At 36.6% G+C, this 19281-nt stretch overlaps 5 protein-coding genes and 1 long non-coding RNA gene across 8 annotated transcripts; 3 read left to right on the top strand and 3 right to left on the bottom strand.

Moving 5' to 3' along the window:
• The first annotated feature begins 70 nt into the window (after positions 1-70).
• LOC109601796 (neuralized-like protein 4) lies at positions 71-6261 on the top strand. Of its 2 annotated transcripts, none has more exons than XM_020018081.2 (16): positions 71-370; positions 428-529; positions 580-971; positions 1026-1248; positions 1298-1594; positions 1815-2179; positions 2233-2441; positions 2774-2873; positions 2930-3123; positions 3176-3465; positions 3670-4447; positions 4499-4767; positions 4965-5150; positions 5200-5539; positions 5594-5983; positions 6042-6261. In XM_020018081.2, the coding sequence occupies exons 1-15, from the start codon at positions 215-217 to the stop codon at positions 5962-5964; spliced, it is 4272 nt and encodes a 1423-aa protein (XP_019873640.2). In that variant the 5' UTR covers positions 71-214; the 3' UTR covers positions 5965-5983; positions 6042-6261. The 2 variants fall into 2 exon arrangements, with proteins under 2 accessions (XP_019873640.2, XP_049822231.1); XM_049966274.1 differs by having other exon boundaries at positions 1788-2179.
• A 1005-nt stretch (positions 6262-7266) lies between these two features.
• Positions 7267-9160, bottom strand: LOC109601785 (guanine nucleotide-binding protein subunit beta-2). The gene is made up of 6 exons (XM_020018067.2): positions 8679-9160; positions 8350-8629; positions 8131-8296; positions 7875-8076; positions 7608-7824; positions 7267-7555 (listed from the first exon to the last, which is right to left on the bottom strand). The coding sequence occupies exons 1-6, from the start codon at positions 8748-8750 to the stop codon at positions 7449-7451; spliced, it is 1044 nt and encodes a 347-aa protein (XP_019873626.1). The 5' UTR covers positions 8751-9160; the 3' UTR covers positions 7267-7448.
• A 327-nt stretch (positions 9161-9487) lies between these two features.
• LOC109601797 (procollagen-lysine,2-oxoglutarate 5-dioxygenase) lies at positions 9488-19122 on the top strand. 2 transcript variants are annotated; one of them, XM_049966134.1, is made up of 6 exons: positions 9488-9560; positions 9612-9707; positions 12784-13353; positions 13412-13883; positions 13939-14166; positions 18040-19122. In XM_049966134.1, the coding sequence occupies exons 1-6, from the start codon at positions 9494-9496 to the stop codon at positions 18899-18901; spliced, it is 2295 nt and encodes a 764-aa protein (XP_049822091.1). In that variant the 5' UTR covers positions 9488-9493; the 3' UTR covers positions 18902-19122. The 2 variants fall into 2 exon arrangements, with proteins under 2 accessions (XP_049822091.1, XP_019873641.2); XM_020018082.2 differs by lacking the exons at positions 9488-9560; positions 9612-9707 and adding an exon at positions 11173-11453.
• On the top strand, positions 14701-15130 carry LOC126265269 (uncharacterized). Its single transcript, XR_007547807.1, has 2 exons — positions 14701-14948; positions 15003-15130. It is a non-coding gene; the product is annotated as an uncharacterized LOC126265269 (long non-coding RNA).
• LOC109601798 (immunoglobulin domain-containing protein oig-4) lies at positions 15280-16522 on the bottom strand. The gene is made up of 4 exons (XM_020018083.2): positions 16371-16522; positions 15772-15843; positions 15566-15715; positions 15280-15511 (listed from the first exon to the last, which is right to left on the bottom strand). Exons 1-4 carry the CDS (start codon positions 16467-16469, stop codon positions 15353-15355), a joined length of 480 nt encoding a protein of 159 aa, XP_019873642.2. The 5' UTR covers positions 16470-16522; the 3' UTR covers positions 15280-15352.
• Positions 17051-18033, bottom strand: LOC109601799 (immunoglobulin domain-containing protein oig-4). The gene is made up of 4 exons (XM_049966135.1): positions 17700-18033; positions 17512-17615; positions 17310-17459; positions 17051-17260 (listed from the first exon to the last, which is right to left on the bottom strand). The coding sequence occupies exons 1-4, from the start codon at positions 17782-17784 to the stop codon at positions 17102-17104; spliced, it is 498 nt and encodes a 165-aa protein (XP_049822092.1). The 5' UTR covers positions 17785-18033; the 3' UTR covers positions 17051-17101.
• Positions 19123-19281: the final 159 nt, after the last annotated feature.

Below are 19281 nucleotides of genomic sequence, written 5' to 3'. Positions count from 1 at the left end.
CAATATACTTAATAAACGATAACAATTGAAACAATATGTGTCGTCAACATGTATTGTTGTAATACAAGCCGTTATTCAATAAACAAAACACACGAATTCAACATGTAGGACATTAAAGACATTTGAACTACATTGTTTACAAGAAATTTGACGTTCACCGTGAGGTGATCGATGAGAGTAACTCTCATCGAAAAATTCTAAATTAAAAAACACCATGGCGTATTTCCACTACAGATGCGGCGAAAGAATAACACTAACAAACGACAATTGCACGGCGATCAGAAACGACAGAGACTTCGACCATGGTGTTGTTATAACAGCCGAGCCGCTCGTGAACGATGTTTTGTTCGAAGTGAAAATTGACCGAAAAGTAATTTAATTGGCGGCACACGCACTGTATAGTTGTTCTTATGTTGTTCATTTGAAGGTAAATTCGTGGTCTGGTAGCTTGGAAATCGGCGTGGTCGATTGTGATCCTATGAGCTTTGATTTTCCCCCTTGCGCATCAAAAATTCAAAACGGTTCATGGGTAAACAAAATCTCAGAGTGTCTTATTGCCACTTAATTGGACTGTTTTAGATCTTGTCGGCATCTTCTATTTTGATGAATGGGGTGTGCATGGAAGAAGGGTATGGGACTGACTTGGACAAACTCAATCAGGAGGATAGGGTAGGACTTATGCGAACCTTTGAGGGTGACCTAATATTTTACATTAATGGGGAGTCTCAAGGTGTTGCTGCAGAGGGAATACCGAGTGTAGTGTATGCCATTGTTGATTTATATGGGAAGTGTGTGCAAGTTACAATTACAAGTCCAGCTTTAAGGGAGCACAACAATGATGACTGCTTGAGCGGCAGTTCAGTCTTGGCTATTGACAATGATATCTTGAATGTTACATTGGGTGGTGATTTAAGTGAGCTAAGTCTGAGCAGTAGTAACAGTCTTGATATTAGAATGGATATGAACATGAGGTTAGTTCTTGAAACAACCTTTTGGAGGCATTAAATAATTGTGGCTGATTGCAGCTTAAGTTTGCCAGAAGAAATGCCTCGACCAGACAAAATTAAATTTCATGAAAGATGTGGTTCTTTAGTGAAATTGTCCAATAACAATAGGACAGCAGAAAGAAGAAGGCCTTTGGATGAGTTCAATAATGGTGTTGTAATGACACACAGACCTTTAAGAGACTCAGAACTCTTTGAAATCAGAATTGATAGGCTTGTTGACAAATGGAGTGGCAGCATTGAGGTAAACATGAACCATTATCCTACAAATTAATCAAATAAATATATTACAGATGGGTATAACCACCCACAATCCCAACAGCCTGGTGTTTCCTGCAACCATGACGAACATGCGCAGTGGTACAATAATGATGTCTGGTTGTGGCATTTTGACAAATGGAAAGGGGACAAGACGGGAATACGGCGACTTCAATTTGGACGAGTTGAGCGAAGGTGATCGTGTCGGTATGATGCGCCGAAGTGACGGAAATCTGCACTATTTCATCAACGGATTGGATCAAGGAGTGGCTGCGCAACGGGTGCCCTCTGTTGTTTGGGGAGTGATTGATCTTTATGGGATGACAATCAAGGTAACTGATCTCAGTTAATTAAAATTGATTGATTACTATGGTCCAGATCAGCCAAATTAACAGAAAATTGTTCAAAATGAATAAAAACTTGATTTTTTTGTTTTTGCGCTGTATCTGTTGTATAACATTCTTAGGCACCCATGTAGAAAATGCACTGTAAACCGTTGAATTATTAGACTGTTTTTGTTTTGAGCACTTGGAGACTTTTGTGCATGTTCAGGTGTCGATTGTGGAACGGGACGAACGCGAAGAACAGAACCTAATGACGAGGAAAAACACACGCGACCAACAATTAACGGTCACCGAAACACAGCCCGTTTCCAGCTATTACGACCGACTGATTTTCCATCCGAACTGCGGCACGCATGCGCAGGTCATCAACAACGGACGAACCGCCCACCGACCGAACGCCGCCGACGACTTCAACAACGGCGTCGTCTTGACGGCCAGACCGCTGAAGATCGGTGAGTTATTTGAAGTCAGGTTAGATCGGGTGGTCACCAAGTGGGCGGGGTCTATCGAAATCGGCGTCACGACTCACAGCCCTGTCAGTCTGGAGTTCCCCTTCACCATGACCAACGTCAGGTGGGTGTTCTAGATGAAACACGTCAACTTATTAATATTTTTTCTTTTGTTAGGTCGGGAACGTGGATGATGACTGGTAGTGGTATTATGCACAATGGTACGATTGTTCTCGAACAGTACGGGGTAAATTTGGACCGGTTACAAGTTGGTGATAGAGTTGGTGTGTTGCGTAAAGAAAGTGGACATCTTCACTTTTTTGTAAACAGCATAGATCAGGGAAGTGCCGCCTCTAATGTACCAGAAAAAGTATATGGAGTAATAGGTAATATAATCAAAAATTACATTCTTCAATAAATATAAAAGACTGAATTTTAAACTAGATTTTTAAAAACTTCAAAGCAAATTTTAAATTATTTATATTATTATTATTTTGATTTTCGTATTTTATCTTTACTTCATTGAATTAAGTATAAAACTCATTCATCAAACATAATACTAAATGAAATATTGATAATTTACACTGTATTAGTCATAAATTGGATATCCTGATAAAGTTAAAGTTAATGTGCACTTTGTGTGTGTGTGTGTTAATTGCACTTTGCACATTTTGATGTTGATCAAACTAACACAGACATTATAAATTCGCATTTATAGACTTATATGGACAAGCAGTGGAAGCTTCTATCGTTGATATGTTCGACTATGGTTCACCAGATACTATTAATTCTTCCTTATCAAACACAACACTATATAGGTATAACTGATTTGTAGTTACATTATTAAATTATTATTGAAATTGTCATGTTTCAGCGACTTGAGATTCCACCACGTCCATGGGAAGAACGCGAGGATTGTAAATAACGGACTGACCGCCTTAAGACCGAGAGCTTTGGCTGAATTCAACGACGCAATCGTGTTTTCAAACAGACCTTTACGGGACGGTGAGTTATTCGAAATTTGTCTGGACACTGTGGTCGATCGTTGGTCTGGAAGCATTGAATTAGGTATGCCAAAACTCCCACAATAAAACAACGTTAAAACGAATGGTTTTTGTAGGAGTGACAGCTGTAAGACCGGATGATATAGAGCTACCAAGCACCGCCACCGATTTGTGCAGAGACACGTGGATGCTGAGCGGCTCGTCGATAATGGAGAACGGCAAAACGATCAAGAACAGCTACGCCTGCGACCTGGACACCCTGACTCGAGGCGTGCGTTTGGGTGTCATGCGATCCGCCGACAAAACTTTGGAGTTCTACAGGGACGGCATCGCTCAGGGTCCCGCCTGTACCGTAAACCACAGTCAGATCTACGCCGTCGTCGACCTTTACGGACAGTGTGCCCAGGTAAATACAATCTATACATCTATACATATAAATAAAATTGGAGTGTCTGTTTGTAATATTGAAATATTATTAAATTTACAATTTTTTGTCGCGAGTACAGCTAGTATTATATATATTTTAATATTTATAAGATAATATAAACTTCCCATCCCATCCCAATAAGTTGAGTATTGTAGCCCAACTCAAAGATATTACATATTCAAGGTCAGTATCCCTTGCGCCTCGCCGATGGCACCGCTGGCCTCCACCGGCATCGATACGTGTCCAAGATCCGACACCTCGGCGTCGCTACAGGCGGTGAGCGCAGGCGCAGTCCAAGCGCCAGTCGAAACAGACCTACACCGCTTCTCCGACCAGCACGGCGAAGGCGTATCGCTGAGCGAGTGCGGTCGAATGGCGGCCCGCTGCAAGAAGTTCAACAGCTCCATCGTGTACAGCGCCACGCCCCTCGTGCAGGACGAACTGTACGAGGTGTCGGTGGTGGCGCTGTGGCGACACCTGGCGGGCACACTGTGCGTTGGCGTTACTGCGCAGCCGCCCTCCAATTGCTCCAACACCATGCCCCCGGACTGCTGCTATCTGACAGGGAACGAGTTGCGGTACAAGAACAAGGTGCTCCAGTTCTTCGCGCCGAATTTGCAATGGCTTAACGTGCAGGATCGCGTTGGGATGCTCCGTACCCACGACGGTACAATTAAAGTTTTCGTGAATGGAGAAGAGCTGCCCGTTTCGTTCCCGCCGTTGCCCGAGACGGTTTACGCCGTGTTCGACTTGAGGGGAGCGTGCAGCGAGATCGCAGTGACCAGTCACAAGTGTCCGATGTCGCCCATGAACAGTATCCGGCTGCAGGACAGTCTGGAACTGGTCGTTGATCAGGCGAACGAATTGTTGGATGCAGAGAACAGAGAGTCAGTGGCGGAGGATATGGCTCTGTCGGTGGCGACGAATGGGGATGTGGTGTACGAGTTTCATGAGAATCACGGTACATTCCTAGCATCTGCAATTAATTATTTAATAAATTTTTATTATACAGGTCGGAATATTGAACTGGTAAACGGGAAAAATGGGGCAAAACGACTGGCGTCTTACAATCAAGGAGTGGTGGTGATTCAGCCAGCTTTAGAACCAAATTGCAAAGTTCTAATTCTGATTGAACAATTGGAGGCCAAGTGGCAGTCGTCGTTGATTGTAGGACTGGTAGCTGGCTCTCCAGAAAGACTGAATTTGCCTGTCAATGCCCTTTCTATCAAGGGATCCGCTTGTATCGTCGCCAATGACTGGATCTCAATTAATGGAATAAAGGTATATATTGATTTTATTAAAAAAATATGAGGGCATTTTATTCCATACTGCAGTATGGAAAAAGAATAACTTGAATAGCGAGAATTGCTGAACTAATATTATTCTATAATTTCGTTTTCATACATTGTTTATGCTTGAATATTAAGCAAACAATTGCATTGTACAGTTATTCAAAATTTAACATTGAATCGTTCCAGTCCCGCTCAAATTATGGACAGTGTCTCAGTAATTTATCAGTTGGAGATACAGTAGGAATCCAATTAACCGAAAACAAGCAGTTCAAGTTACTTATTAACGGCGTAGAAGAGGACGTCCTCACCTGGAACAGCCCGAGTAATTTACCCATTTATGCCGTATTTGACCTTTACGGACAGTGTCAACAAGTAAATACAATTAGTAAATCAATTTAATATATTAATGTCAATGTTTCAGATAAAAATTTTGAATGACACTATTGCAAGTGATCCAGGAACGTCGTCGGCCACGGACTGCGAAAAAGCTGATTTGGATTCGTGCGAAAAAGAAAGGTCTGATACCAATCTCACTTTGCCAATTCCTTCCGCCAGTACAAGCATGGCCAGTTCCATGATAACAAAAGGTTCACCCTGTAATACCCCCATCAAATCCTGCCCATTCAAGGAAGAGTGTGAGAAGTTCAAGAAAAAACTGTGCATTCCCGACCATTATTTTGCCGGCTTGGAAGGTAATTGTTTCTGTGCAACCTGTTTGAAATTTAGAAGTCAGGCTGGAGACAAGGACAACACCCTTCAAGGTTATTAATATTATTATTTATATCTGTTGTTGTTGCTAATTGTTGCATTTTTAGGGTGGGTAAGGTTTCCATTAAGAAATGTGGAAAACATTTCCACGGATAAATGGCACCAGGCATTTTACCCTACGAAAATGGGGGCGGTCAGGTGTGTCTTAGACAAGGGGCAGCCACTGACCAAAGGTCAAGCTCAATGGTGCAATTTCACAGCTCAAAAAGGCGGCGACGTCCAAATAGTATTCTATCCGACCCTAAAAGACACCGCAATTTACGGTTTTAAATACGAGAACAAACAAGCGTTTGCAACATTTCAAATTTTTGTCAAACCTGGAGCTTACTCTGTATCCAGGGAGTCCGAAAACGTAGAGTGGAGTACGAAAGAGACTGGAGCTATAGCTTTGAGTTCTTTGCTTCTAATGATTGTGTAAATTGGTTGGCAAGACTCAAGTTAGTACATGGAAGTTTATGTATTTACTATGACTAATGAATTTCGCTTTATTTTTAGGTAGACTCCACTACAAAATTGTACTGACATTTCGCGATCTCAATAGAGAAATAGTGATTAAATTTTCATTGTTTTCAATGTAGATGTTCACCACTTTTTAGATTTTAACAAAAGTATATACTGTACACTAGAAAAATAGTATCGTTATATTTATTTACAATGTAATTTACATGTGATATTTTACTTTAATTTATTATTATACTATGAATTTTAGAAACAAAGCGTGTTTTATTTTACCCTTTATTTAATGTGATTGTGACTGTCAGATGCATTTCTCTAGAAAGATTTCTCCTAGTGTGTAGATCCTCTTCTGATGTTGTAGTTGAAGGATTATTATATGAATTAACATTAACTATATTCAAATACATAGGTAGATATATATTATATGGATGGAGAATTTAGATTAGATTTTTTAGAATTTAAAAAATCTGCAGGTAACAGCTCCAATTAATCAATTCAATATTGAATTATGGTGTTATTTAACACCACAATAAGGCAACTTCACTAAAATGATTATTAATTAATTTATTTACAACAATAAGTCATCATCTATTTCGGCCACAATTTTCTCATCTATTACGAGAGATATTTCTCCATGTAATGCAAGCTCCATGTCTTCCATCGAAGGTCCGAAGACAGTAAATTCTTGAACTGTGCTTTTGCTATCAGTGAGTAAGTGAATATCTGCAGGAGCTGGTTTTTCTTGCCTCTTCTGAACAACTTCACTATCACAACTGGAATAATTATGAGATTTGCCATAATAATTCTTTTCGTAACTCCGCCGATGAGAGTTGTGACTATGACGTCTATTGTAGTAATTCCTATTATTCCTATTTCTTTCCCATTCAATAGCTGGATTGCTTCTTGTCAAATGTGACGTATACACCGCAGGTGTTCTTAGTTGTTTCTTCAAAATATGCAGATCCTCTGCGAAGTCGTTGCTTCGACTGCGTTTCCCATATCGTACTCTGTTATTAAATTCTTCTCTTCTGGTGTCATAGTTGAAGGAGTTTCTGTACCCAGACATGGTCCGTTGATAATTCTGTGGTGGTATATGCAATGAAGTTAAATTGAATATCCTTTTTATATATTTTAATATGATACCTAAGTAGATATAGTATTACCTGAAATTAGTGATTTTTTAAGAATTTAGATACGTACATGCAGGTACTTCTGTGCACGAATTAATTATATTAATTTTATTAGGAGTGAAAATATGCAACAATAATGGTGAAGCATTATTTTATTAAATACTTGAAAAACGTATCACACTATTCAAAAAACCATTCCACAACGATAGATGTACTTAGCAGTAATGTTTTAATTACGATACAAATTAGACATAACTTTCTTTCATATGTATATTCTAATAAAGTCACAAGAATTTCAATGTTATCATTAAATCCATTATCCCCAAACTCTCACGTTTTGATCCCAGCTGCAGGATGCTACGGCCAAACCATTAGCTGCGACAGACAATGACGTTACACGATTCTCGTGTCCAGCCAACGTTCCTAAAAGTCAAATCACATCAATCAAAGTCAAATATTTACAACTCCAAATTACCGTTATGCTGATTTTTAAGGGTGTCCCACAAATGAATGTTATTATCATCAGATCCGCATAATAAAATTCTGCCACTAAGCGATAATCCACACGAAGTAAAACCGCTGTTGGGAGAGGGTGGTTTGTAAAGTGCAATTTGTTGGTCGCTTCGTATATCAAATAATCGTGCCGATTTGTCTTCTGATCCGGTGGCAAATGCGTAACCACTCGGATGAAACTGTAATATTTAAATGACAGACTCAAACTACAGTACACTTAGCAACTTACACAAACTGAATTGACATCAGCTTCGTGTCCGAAGAAAGTTTGCTTTGGTTTTTGTTCTCTCAAATCCCACAATCTGCAAGTTTTGTCCACACTGCCCGTCACGAAAGTTTGCTTATCCGGGCCTAAACTTATGGACACCACGTCTCCGTTGTGTCCGCTCACGTCAGCTGTTTTTCTTCCACTTTCTAAATCCCATTGGCATCTACAAAAATATGACTTTGAGTAAATTTAATCTGGAAGGAGTTTTGGTGTGTACATTTTCATGTCGCCAGAACCGGTGATGATGGTTTTGTCGTCCAAGAAACGGCAGGAGCTCAAAAAACCGTCATACCCAGCCAATTCCCTCACCATCTTAGCAACTCCAGATGCATCCCTGTTGTTCAAATCATAAACAGTGCACATGTTATCCATACCTCCACAAGCTGCAAATTAAACAATTGCGACAGTTGAATTTTTCTTTTAGCCACCAACTCACCAACGAAATTTCCAGACTCTGAAAAGGCAACGCTCATCACCCAGGCAGATCTGAGCGGTATGATCTGCATTTTGTTGCCGGTGTAGGTGTCCCATATGATGAGTTTACCGTCCAAAGAACCTGTAACGCAATGCCTACTGTCTCCGCTGTAGTGCACGGAATTGACTTTGTTCAAGTGGCCCTTGAGCAACTTCCTGGTGACCAGCTTCACTTTCGGTACGTCCGCAACATCACCGCATGCTGACTCTAGGGTCACATCCGCCTGCTTTTCTTGTGCTTCCTTAAAACAACGCAATTAAATAAGAATGTAAGGTTGAATTTGAAATTACCTTTAAGTTTTTATAAATATCCTCTAGTTCTTTTCTGAGGCTGGCAAGTTCTGGATCGTTTTTGGGTGGCATTTTTCTATAAAGCACAACTCGAAACTGTGCTGGGTTTCGGTTCAAAGATACTTGTTAATCTGTTTAGTTTTAATTTAATAAATGTTGGAGATGCCATACATGTGATATTTTAACCTAATTCGATATTGATTTGGGTTTTTACGAAAGTAGTAAGAATATTTACCAATGTACTTAATACCCAGATTATTTTTTATTGAAGAAGTATATTTTAAGGAGAGACTAGAAATCTTTCAGACTATTTGAGCAATAATTTAGTTCAAGATAGAAAGCAATGCACTTTTTGTTTTGGTTTTAGATAAAATTTAATTTTGTTAAACCACAGCCTTTCTACTGTGTGCAGTGAACTCGATAGGGTTCCTGTTAATTTAACTTGCATAATTTACTGTGAAATTATAAACCTAAAAAACCACAAATAAAGAAAACACTTTAATGTTGTGTTGATGTATATAATTATCAACTAAGTCATTAAATAAAATGTAATTGTTACACCTAAATACAAGTTATATTTTCACATATAAACGTTGTGTAAAATCATCGGTATTGTCTACCTAATAAGCATAAATTCGATAATATGAAACTATTTCAAACCATCCGTTAAATTTAAGTCCACCAAAAGTAGCACTGTCTCCACGAATGGTCTAAAAAACAACTTATTTTTTGGTCGAACGGTTCAGGAACCGCGCTTTTATTTCGATTAGGAAGCAATTTACAATCATTTATCATCTAGTTTGGTTTTGTTGAACATGCACAACAACCGTTTATTAATAATAATAACTACGCTTTATTGCCTGTCCTTCACAGATCGATATGGTATGTAAATTTTCAAATATAGTAGGTGTTGTAATTTACGATGTATTATAGTTTTATGTGACAACATCGACCAATGCAATATAGAAGGAGATTCGTGTGGGAGGAACGAGAAAATTTATACAAAAAGTGTAAACCAAAAATTATCTGGTAAGTAGCATAAATATATTTTAAAAGTTCATTTTATAGGCTTAAAGTTTAAATGATTACAGTTATTTATTATACTAAAATACTTCAATTGCAAAACTAAATAAACTAATTAGAATTTTTAATCTTATCAAATTTATTCGTCTGTTGTTCTAGAACGTAGGGAATTAAAAAGGTTATCATAAACAATTGTAAATAATTTATATTTTTAGGAATTTTTCATTAATAATATTTCAAACTATAATAATAATATAATATATAATTTTTTATTTTATGAAATATTATATATTATTATCCAATAAATTGTTTTAAATTTAATACTTGAAAGATTAACAATAAAAAGGATTTGGAGTATTGTATTCTATTTTATATTAAAGTTATTAATTATTTAAATAGAAAAATGTTGTTATAAATATTTAGACAATAATTAATAAAAATAAATAATGCAGATTTTAAATATATATTAAGCTTATTTTTAAGTCAAACAGTTTATTTGTTTCAATTAAACTCATTAGACTCGTTCTCATTTGTAATGTTTAAATCTTTGAATAAAAAATTGGGACAATAAATAAAAGTAATTCTATTTAAAAATTATACTAACTAAAATTCCAATAAAATTAAATTATTCATACGTATATTAAACTCATTAGAAGAATTTTTAGTATTTATATTTAATGTTTATTTGATGTTAATTTTATTTAAAAATTATCCATTAAAATTCCAATAAAATTAAATTATCCATACATGTATTAAATTCATTAGAAATTTTTTTATTATTTATAATTTAATATTTATTTTCCCTTATTTCATGAGACACGTTCTCACTTCAAATATACAAATATTTGAATAAAAAATTGGGGCAATAAATATAAATAACTATCATTATTTTAAGATAAATTTTATTTAAAAAATATACTATTAAAATTCCAATAAAATTAAATTATTCATACTTGTATTAAACTCGTTAGAAGTTTTTTTATTATTTATAATTTAATATTTATTTTCATTTATTTTATTAGTCACGTTATCATTTTTGATATATAAATATTTGAATAAAAATTGGGGCAATAAATAACAAAAAGTATCATTGATTTAAAATAAATTTTATTTAAAAATTATTCTACTAAAATTACAATATAATTAAATTATCCATACAAGTACTAAACTTGTTAGAAGCCTTTTATTATTTATAATTTAATATTTATTTTCATTTATTTCATTAGACACCTTAATTCAAAATAAATTTTATTTAACAAAATATACTGTTAAAATTCGAATAAAATTTATTTATCCATATATTAGCAATTTTTTATTATTTATAATTTAATACTTATTTCCTTTTACAAAAATTTATTAGTCATTAAGTTAAAATAACCATTGACTGCACAAGTTTAATTGCGCTATCGTATCCAATTTTATGTCCACGCTCAATGTGTGTACGTGACCGAGATGCTGTAGCAATCCGTACCAAACGCATATACAGGGCGGAATATCCTCCGTTTCCGCGTCAAATTCCATTGAAGAATGTGCCGCCGTTTAAATGTTGCCATTGGCAACACTGCTCCTTCGGCGTTTCTCAGCCGGACCGGAGATGTCAAATCTCAGTGCCATAACAAAACCGGTGGTGGTGGGATGTGTCGTTTGTAGATAAGCGTGATTTTAATTTTTATTTCGTTTCCAAAATGCAAGTTTTCGTTGCATTTGTGGCTTTTTGTTGCGCCGTTGTCGCGGCCAATGCCGGCAACGATGGTGAGTACGGACATTTATTTAAATTTGCCGATTTTGTTTATTTTTTTGTTCAATTTTCACGAAAAAGCACGTAATTTAAATTTAAAACACTTGTTAATTGTTGTTAAGGGGTGGTTTGGATCTTTTGTTAAAGATTTGGTTATACATAGTAGGCCGTGCGTTGGTTTGTTTACATTGTCGTTTTCCATGGAAACTGGTCTATTTCCATTGATTACATAGCAACATAAACAAACACAACAAACTTTTCAACAATTACTAACGAAACTCTATTAAAGTATTCCATTTGAATCAATTAAACCAATCGAATTCCTTAAATAATGATGCGGGTGTGTGTTACTGGATTGTTATGCGTTCGCAGCACACATGATGTAATTGACATGTGGTGCATAATGAAATTCAATTAACTTTTTTTTAATGAGCCTTCCAGACGACGTTATTTTTAGATTTAAATTACATAAACAAAAACTGCCGGAAACGATGTGAACGAATCCTCAGAAATTCTGATAACTAATCATCAGATTTTATCATGAGTTTCAGGAAATGTTACAGAATATTCGATTTCACATTTTGGAATCATGTTCTATTTATATTTTTTATGTGTGTGCGTAAAATTTTACATTGGGTTTGGTACTTAAACAGTGACTGTTTTATGTGCACTTTATTTAGAACCTGATAGAATGCGATGTGGTGAATTTAACATTGTCATTTTTAAATTGACCTCTTTGAAATTGATAGATAACATTTAAGAGCGTTGATACTAAATCATATTGGACTGGTACTTAACTAAAATAGTTCAGTGATCTGAATGATTGCCTCATTCACCATAATAAATTGTATATTGGGATTTAAGTTCAAGCTTCTTAAACATACGAGTAGTGACCATAATTATATATGAAAATTTATTAAAATGTTCTGTATTACTTAATTTGATTATTGTTGTATAGTCTACTGTACAACTAATTTTATTATTTAAAAAATTGCGTAATTTTTATTCATCAATTGACAAAATTATAGCAAATTTTTACTTTATAGTATTTCATCTCCCTCTGTGAATTTAAAATGATTTTTCACTAAAGATCTTTTGCCTATTATAATTATTTAATCATTAGTCGAAGTGAAACTGTAAAAAAATATATAATTCAGAGTTATCAAGCCTAATAAAAACAAGAAGAGATGGCTGAGAAAGATTTAGAGAAACCGGTCAAGTGTTAACTACGAAAAAAATTGTTTGAGTTTGAGAAACATCTAAAAAATTACTTAATAATAACAGACACTGTATTTTTTTATTAATTATATTAAAAGTTTAAATTAATTTGTCTTTTTTCCATAGATGTTCTAGTCTACACGGTGGCTACCGAAGAAACCGATGGCTTCAGAAGATACTTGGAGAGTGCGGAGCACTTCAACATCAAACCAATAGTGTTGGGCTTCGGTGAAGAATGGAAGGGCGGCGACGACATGCGCAACTCCCCCGGAGGCGGCTGGAAAATAAACCTACTGAAAAAAGCGTTGGAACCTTACGCTGAAGACAACGAAAAAATCGTCATCTTCACCGACGGTTACGATGTGGTCTTCCAACAAAACCTCGATGCAATTGTGTCGAAATTTAAGGAGACTGAAGCCAGAATACTTTTCGGGGCCGAGAAGTATTGTTGGCCGGACAAGAATTTGGCTTCAAGTTACCCGGAAGTTTTGCTAGGGAATAGGTTCTTGAATTCCGGCAGTTACATGGGCTACGCCAAGGAGTTGTTCGAGTTATTGACGAGGGAAACCATAGAGGATACAGGTGACGACCAATTGTTCTTCACCCAGGCGTATTTGGATGCAGAGTTCCGGGACAAGAATAAATTCCTACTGGACCACAAGAGCGACATTTTCCAAAACATCAACGGCGCAGCCAGTAATACAAAACCAACAATAAAACCACAACAAAAATAACAATTAATGTTAATTTTCAGGTGAACTCAGCGTCGTGATCGTGGAAAACAAAGACGCCAGCATGGAAAACTACACGGTGAAGAACACCTTGTACTCAACTGAACCGTCCATCATCCACGGCAACGGCCCGTCGAAGGAAACCCTGAACTACCTCAGCAACTACATCCCGAACTCGTGGAACTCGGCCGAAGGGTGCATTTCCTGCAAGAGACACGTGCTCAACCTCCAAGACGTGGCTGATGAAAAGCTGCCCGTTGTTTTAATAGGCATTTTCATTGAAACCAACACTCCGTTTTTGGAGGAGTTCTTCGACAAGGTTTACAACTTGGAGTACCCTAAGAATAAACTTCACTTGTTCATTCATAATTCTATGGATTATCACGCCAATTTGGTTGCTGAGTTCGTCGAGAAGCACGGTGCTGAATACTCATCTGTTAAACAGATCAAACCTGAGGATGGAACCACTGAACACACCGCAAGAGATTTATCTTTGTACGTTTTGTAACTTCTTTGTTGTTGTTTGTATATTAATTACGTGTTTTCACAGGGATCATTGTTCAAAGAAGGAATGTGACCAATACTTCTCGTTAGATTCCGTTGCTCATTTGGATAATCCGCATACTTTGAAGATGCTCATTGATCAAAACCGGACAGTTGTGGCTCCGATGTTGATTAGACCTGGCAGAGCTTGGAGTAACTTCTGGGGTGCTTTGACTAAGGATGGTTACTATGCCCGTTCCAACGACTACATGGATATTGTCCACAATGATAAACGGTAAGTAAAAACAACCATTAATATTTATTAAGAGTAAATTTTATGTTTTAATTATGATTTAGCGTAGAATCATTCCAAATATTTTATTTTTTGTGTCTGTAACTTTTCACTTTTGGAAAAATAATATGTTAAAAAACTCCATATTACTTTTTAAATATCGAAAATTTAAATAATTTATAATCATTGCGTGTAGCTCCATCAATTATGGACTAATTTAAACAATTTTTAATTAAAATTTTAGTTTTTTTATTCTTTTTGGAAAAAAATATGATATAAATCACAATAATATTTGTTTTTTCAAAATATTGAATTGTAATTATTGTACATATCTTTATCAATATTGAACCAAATAAATAATTTTGTCGTCTATTTTTTAGAAAGACAATAAGAAAAGTTAAAAATATGTAGTTTTTTACATCCTTGTATATATCTCCATCAATTTTGAACCAAATTAAACAGTTATTCATTAAAAAATATTAATAATTACTTTGTCACATATATCTTGATCAATATTGAACCAAATAAAACAATCTAAGCATACGTGATTTGAGACCAAATCAAGTTGGCTAAAATAAATAGTTGAATAATCATCATTCAACTTTTTTTGTTTACCTATTCGCTTTAGAAACGATGTTTTAATCAGTTTATTCGGTATCTGCGGACAAAAATAATATGCATTGTAAAGGGTAAAAAACTTAGCCTAAGTACTATAACTCCAACTCTCCTAAGGGGGAGTTGAAGTTACGGTCTTCTTCGAGAACCTGTTATGTGAAATTCAATAGGTGAGTCTTCTTATTTTTATTGAATTATTGTTTATTCGTTGATTTTTAACGCAGGTTCTAGCTAAGAGTAATTAGAAAACGGATATTTGTGACATTTCATATCTTCATCTTATAAACCAATGGTATTAGAATTAGGTGACATTGTATAATCAAGAAAAATATAGTTATTTTTGGTAACTGTATACGAGAGTTTTCTTTGGAATGATTCTAGAATGCATGAAACTAATACTTTATTACAGCCAAAGCAGTTTTAAACAATTTGGGGTAAGTAATTTTATTTCATAAACATTTACACAACACCCGGGTCACAAACAACGGATAAAGAAGAAAGAAAATACTTGTTGCTTTATTGGTTATACGCTATCACATCATATTACAAAATAAATAAGTCTAAAAAGTGTAACCTAATCGAAAGCAATACTGAAATCGGTTTTGAAGGACCTCCTGTCTATGGAATACATGTTGTCGGCGGTACATTCGTAAACTCCCGCATCCATCTGAGTGGCCGGATCGATTTCCAGCTTGCTCTTTATTTTATCCTTGCCGATTCTCCACTCGTGTATCTGAAACGAAGCCACAAATAACACAAATCAATTAACGAACATTCCTAGCCTTACATTTAGATAAAGATGCGTGAAGATCTCGCTGCCGTCTTTGTACCAAGTGATGTGGGGGCGTGGGTTCCCTCTGGCGACGCACAAGAAGGCGATCTTGTGGCCGAGCACGTATTCATAGTCGAAATGGGAGGCCAATGTTATCTTTGCGCCCTGAAACACTGGATGTGTGAATGCGAACGGGTTTTCGTTCAGAGAGGTGCACTCACATTGTTGTTGTTGTAATACTGGTCGGATTCTGGATCGCGGTACTTCCCTGTTATTGGTAAGCCGATTTGAAACTGAAAATTAGTCCGGTGTTATATTTAGCTGAGGTAAATTAACTAAAATACCAAATATTTGCTTCTTCAAAGACTCATAGCTCAATTTTTTTTTGTTTAAAATGTCAGTAAATGTCTAAAATCAGGTTTTATCTCTTAAATCTGCTGTAAAATTATCAATTTTGGCTGACAGCTCCAAATTTTTAATTTTAAATGTCAAAAAATAACGTTTCATCTCTAAATTAGATTAAATTTAGATAAATTTCCGTTTTTATCAAATTTTTATTAATTAATCAAATAAAAAAATTTTACACTATTGCCTAATTCAAAATATTAATTATAAAAGAATAAATTTGGTATAAAATTTTCAATTTTGGCTGACCAGATTTTTAATTAATTTATACACTATTTTCAAAATGCTAAATCCAAAAATCTGGAGTGGAATTTTGAAGCTAATACTAAAATATTCAATGATGTTTAAATTAATGCGACGGAGCCTAAAATAAAACTATTACAGGAAACCACGAATAATGTAAAAAAAAACTCACCTTAGACTTGGTCCTCGACCGTGCACGGCCCCTCCGACAATCGGCATAGTGGAAACTGAGTACAAGAACGAGCAGCACCAGGGAGAATTCCTTTCTCATGCTTCAAGCGACCAGGAGGAGGCCCGCCGTCTAAGTGGTGTCGTGATTGTGCGAATCTGTTCCAACGTTTATCTCTCCCCCTAAACCGTCGTCTCTCATCGGCCGGTCGCACAGATTGACAATAATTCATCCTAATTACGGGACCGCTAATGCAACGAGCTACGACTTCTGCGACACACGATTTGATTTATATTTTTTAGCATAATCGGTTTTCGGGCTTCATTGACGTTAATAACCGGAGGGTGATTACGGAAAAATTTTTATTTTAGACGGCGCAAACACTGATGGACAGTGTCAACAAACTTTGATGGAAGTTGCATCTTAACTCCATTTAACTTGATGCATCTTTTAATGCTCTTATCAATTCTATTGCTATTATGTTGTTATTGTTTATTAGGATTGCCACAGATTTGATTGTATTTGTGCACTAACAAGCCTCTCCTTAATCTATCTCAAGCAATTTTTTATTGAGGTCTTAACTCGACTCTTAACAATTTAATTTTTGTTTATGTCTATTGTGCACATAAACACTTTTTTCATTCAGTTAATTGATTGATTTGAAAGAATTAGTTGTGAAACAATCATTTTTGTAAAAGGATTTATTGATGACAGCCTTAAATTAACTTAAATAATTAATATGTAACCATGACATAATCCGTTCGGAAACCCCTCGTGTCTATAGCATATTTGTTGTTGGCCTGGCACTCGTAATATCCAGCATCTTTCTGCGTCGTGGGATCGATTTCCATTTTGCTTTTCATGGTGTCATTACCGATGGGCCATTCGTGCACCTTAAACCTCCCATTGAAACTTTGTTAATTCCACACTTTTAACCATTACCTGAAAGAATTTGTGGGCGTACAGTTCGATCCCGTCCTTAAACCAAGTAATTTCGGGTCGGGGGAGGCCCGTTGCCATGCAGAAGAAGGTGATCTTCCTCCCCAGCATGTATTCCAATTCGAAGTGGCTTGCCTTGACGATTTTCGCCCCCTTAAATATTAAAATTAATAAAAATAGGTTGTGCTAGAAGTAGTTGTGTTACGTCTTTGTTCTCATAATAGTTGGCTGCTGCAGGATTCCTGTGTTGTATGATTACAGGCATTCTGGAGTTGTACAGTCTTCCTCTACCTCTTCCTGTTTTACCCGCTGCAAAACAACAATATACATTTTATCGTATTGTCTATGAAAGAGGTGGTGGAAAGCTAGTGGCTTTTCTAAGATGACGCTTACCTCTGCCCCCACCCCTCGCCGCCCCAGAGTCTCCCACGAGCACGGACACACACATTAATAGAGCGAACCACTTGCGTTGCGGCATTTCGCCAAGTGACCTGGATAACGGCTACGAGCAGGTCTATAAATTAGGCCAAAACACCGTGTGCGGACCTCGATGGTGGGTCCTTGTTTTTGCTTACACGGCGTGATGTGCGGGAGGAGCGGGGTAATTGCTGGGATTGGGGACAATTACCGCTGATTTGTTTGTACGTGATGGTCCCGTCTTGTCGGTCGGTGAAATTCAATAGGGATCATTATGTTTGGATGCATAATTTTGATTTTGGATTTATTGTTTCAGGGGACTGTGGAACGTGCCGTTCATTAACAACGCTTACCTGGTGAACGCCAGCCTGCTGAAGCGGTTCGATCGTACCAAACTGAACTACGCCCACGACCAACTCGATGCCGACATGTCGTTCTGCCTTAAGTTGCGTAATTTGGACGTCTTCATGTACGTATCGAATCGAGTCGACTTCGGCCATCTGATCAACGCCGAAACTTATGACATAACCCGTGCCGAGCCGGATATGTACCAGATCTTCGAGAACGAGAAGGACTGGGAACAAAGATACATCCACCCGGAATACCCGGAGAATTTCAATCCAGAGAACAAGCCCAAACAACCTTGTCCCGATGTGTACTGGTTCCCGATAGTTACGAGGAAGTTTACCAACGCCCTGATCAACATGATGGAGACCTTTGGGGAGTGGTCTAGTGGAAGCAACGAAGACAAGCGTCTGGAGGGTGGATACGAGGCTGTTCCCACCAGAGACATCCACATGAACCAAGTCGGATGGGAAAGGCACTGGCTGCACTTCTTACAGAAATACGTCAGGCCGTTGCAGGAACATGTTTTCATCGGGTACTTCCACGATCCGCCCAAGTCTTTGATGAACTTCGTCGTCAGGTACAGGCCTGATGAACAACCGTCCTTGAGACCGCATCATGACAGCTCCACCTACACCATTAACATTGCCTTAAACCAGGTCGGTGTGGATTATGAGGGCGGCGGATGTAGGTTTATCAGATACAACTGTAGTGTGGTGGATACAAAACCCGGTTGGATTCTGATGCATCCTGGCAGGTTGACGCACTACCATGAAGGATTGAGGGTTACCAACGGAACCAGATACATCATGATTTCCTTTGTTGATCCATAGAAAGATTAGTAACTTTTAATTCTCCTTCTCTATGCTTTTATTTCTTGTCAAGGTGCTAATATGTGTTCATTTGACTTATATTACAATAGGTTGATTTATTTTGATCTGATTAGACGATAAGTCCGTAGTATTTACTTTTTATACTTAAAACTTGTGCAATTTGTAAATAACAAATACATTTTTATGTGTAAATAAAATTAAATAAAAAAATTTTACTATAATTGGTCTTCCTATTTCAATTTATATAGAAAAACAAATTAAATATATATAAATAATATATTTACCAAATATATATTGTTAACCCAATATATTTCCCAAAAATAGTTATTAAATGAGTAAGGAATGCGTGATAAATATTATGATATATAATAAATATTTAT

This window comes from Aethina tumida, chromosome 4 (genome assembly GCF_024364675.1).
Source record: "Aethina tumida isolate Nest 87 chromosome 4, icAetTumi1.1, whole genome shotgun sequence".
Lineage (NCBI taxonomy): Eukaryota > Metazoa > Arthropoda > Insecta > Coleoptera > Nitidulidae > Aethina > Aethina tumida.
This window is presented reverse-complemented; position numbering and strand designations above follow the sequence as displayed.

Bases quoted from the DNA above. Each gene is read 5' to 3' on its own strand.
- LOC109601797 (XM_049966134.1), top strand. From the start codon at position 9,494: ATGCACAACAACCGTTTATTAATAATAATAACTACGCTTTATTGCCTG. The intron at 9,561-9,611 runs GTATGTAAATTT...GATGTATTATAG, and splicing joins GTCCTTCACAGATCGATATG to TTTTATGTGACAACATCGAC. The intron at 13,354-13,411 runs GTAATACAAAAC...GTTAATTTTCAG, and splicing joins AAACATCAACGGCGCAGCCA to GTGAACTCAGCGTCGTGATC.
- LOC109601798 (XM_020018083.2), bottom strand. From the start codon at position 16,469: ATGAGAAAGGAATTCTCCCTGGTGCTGCTCGTTCTTGTACTCAGTTTC. The intron at 15,716-15,771 runs GTGAGTGCACCT...CCAGTGTTTCAG, and splicing joins AGTATTACAACAACAACAAT to GGCGCAAAGATAACATTGGC. The intron at 15,512-15,565 runs GTAAGGCTAGGA...GCTTCGTTTCAG, and splicing joins TCACGCATCTTTATCTAAAT to ATACACGAGTGGAGAATCGG.
- LOC109601796 (XM_049966274.1), top strand. From the start codon at position 215: ATGGCGTATTTCCACTACAGATGCGGCGAAAGAATAACACTAACAAAC. The intron at 1,595-1,787 runs GTAACTGATCTC...TTTTGTTTTGAG, and splicing joins TTTATGGGATGACAATCAAG to CACTTGGAGACTTTTGTGCA. The intron at 4,768-4,964 runs GTATATATTGAT...GAATCGTTCCAG, and splicing joins TCTCAATTAATGGAATAAAG to TCCCGCTCAAATTATGGACA.
- LOC109601799 (XM_049966135.1), bottom strand. From the start codon at position 17,784: ATGCCGCAACGCAAGTGGTTCGCTCTATTAATGTGTGTGTCCGTGCTC. The intron at 17,616-17,699 runs GTAAGCGTCATC...GTTGTTTTGCAG, and splicing joins GGCGAGGGGTGGGGGCAGAG to CGGGTAAAACAGGAAGAGGT. The intron at 17,261-17,309 runs GTAATGGTTAAA...GGGAGGTTTAAG, and splicing joins ACGCCCACAAATTCTTTCAG to GTGCACGAATGGCCCATCGG.
- LOC109601785 (XM_020018067.2), bottom strand. From the start codon at position 8,750: ATGCCACCCAAAAACGATCCAGAACTTGCCAGCCTCAGAAAAGAACTA. The intron at 8,077-8,130 runs GTACACACCAAA...ATATTTTTGTAG, and splicing joins GGTTCTGGCGACATGAAAAT to ATGCCAATGGGATTTAGAAA. The intron at 7,825-7,874 runs GTAAGTTGCTAA...TAAATATTACAG, and splicing joins CTGATGTCAATTCAGTTTGT to TTTCATCCGAGTGGTTACGC.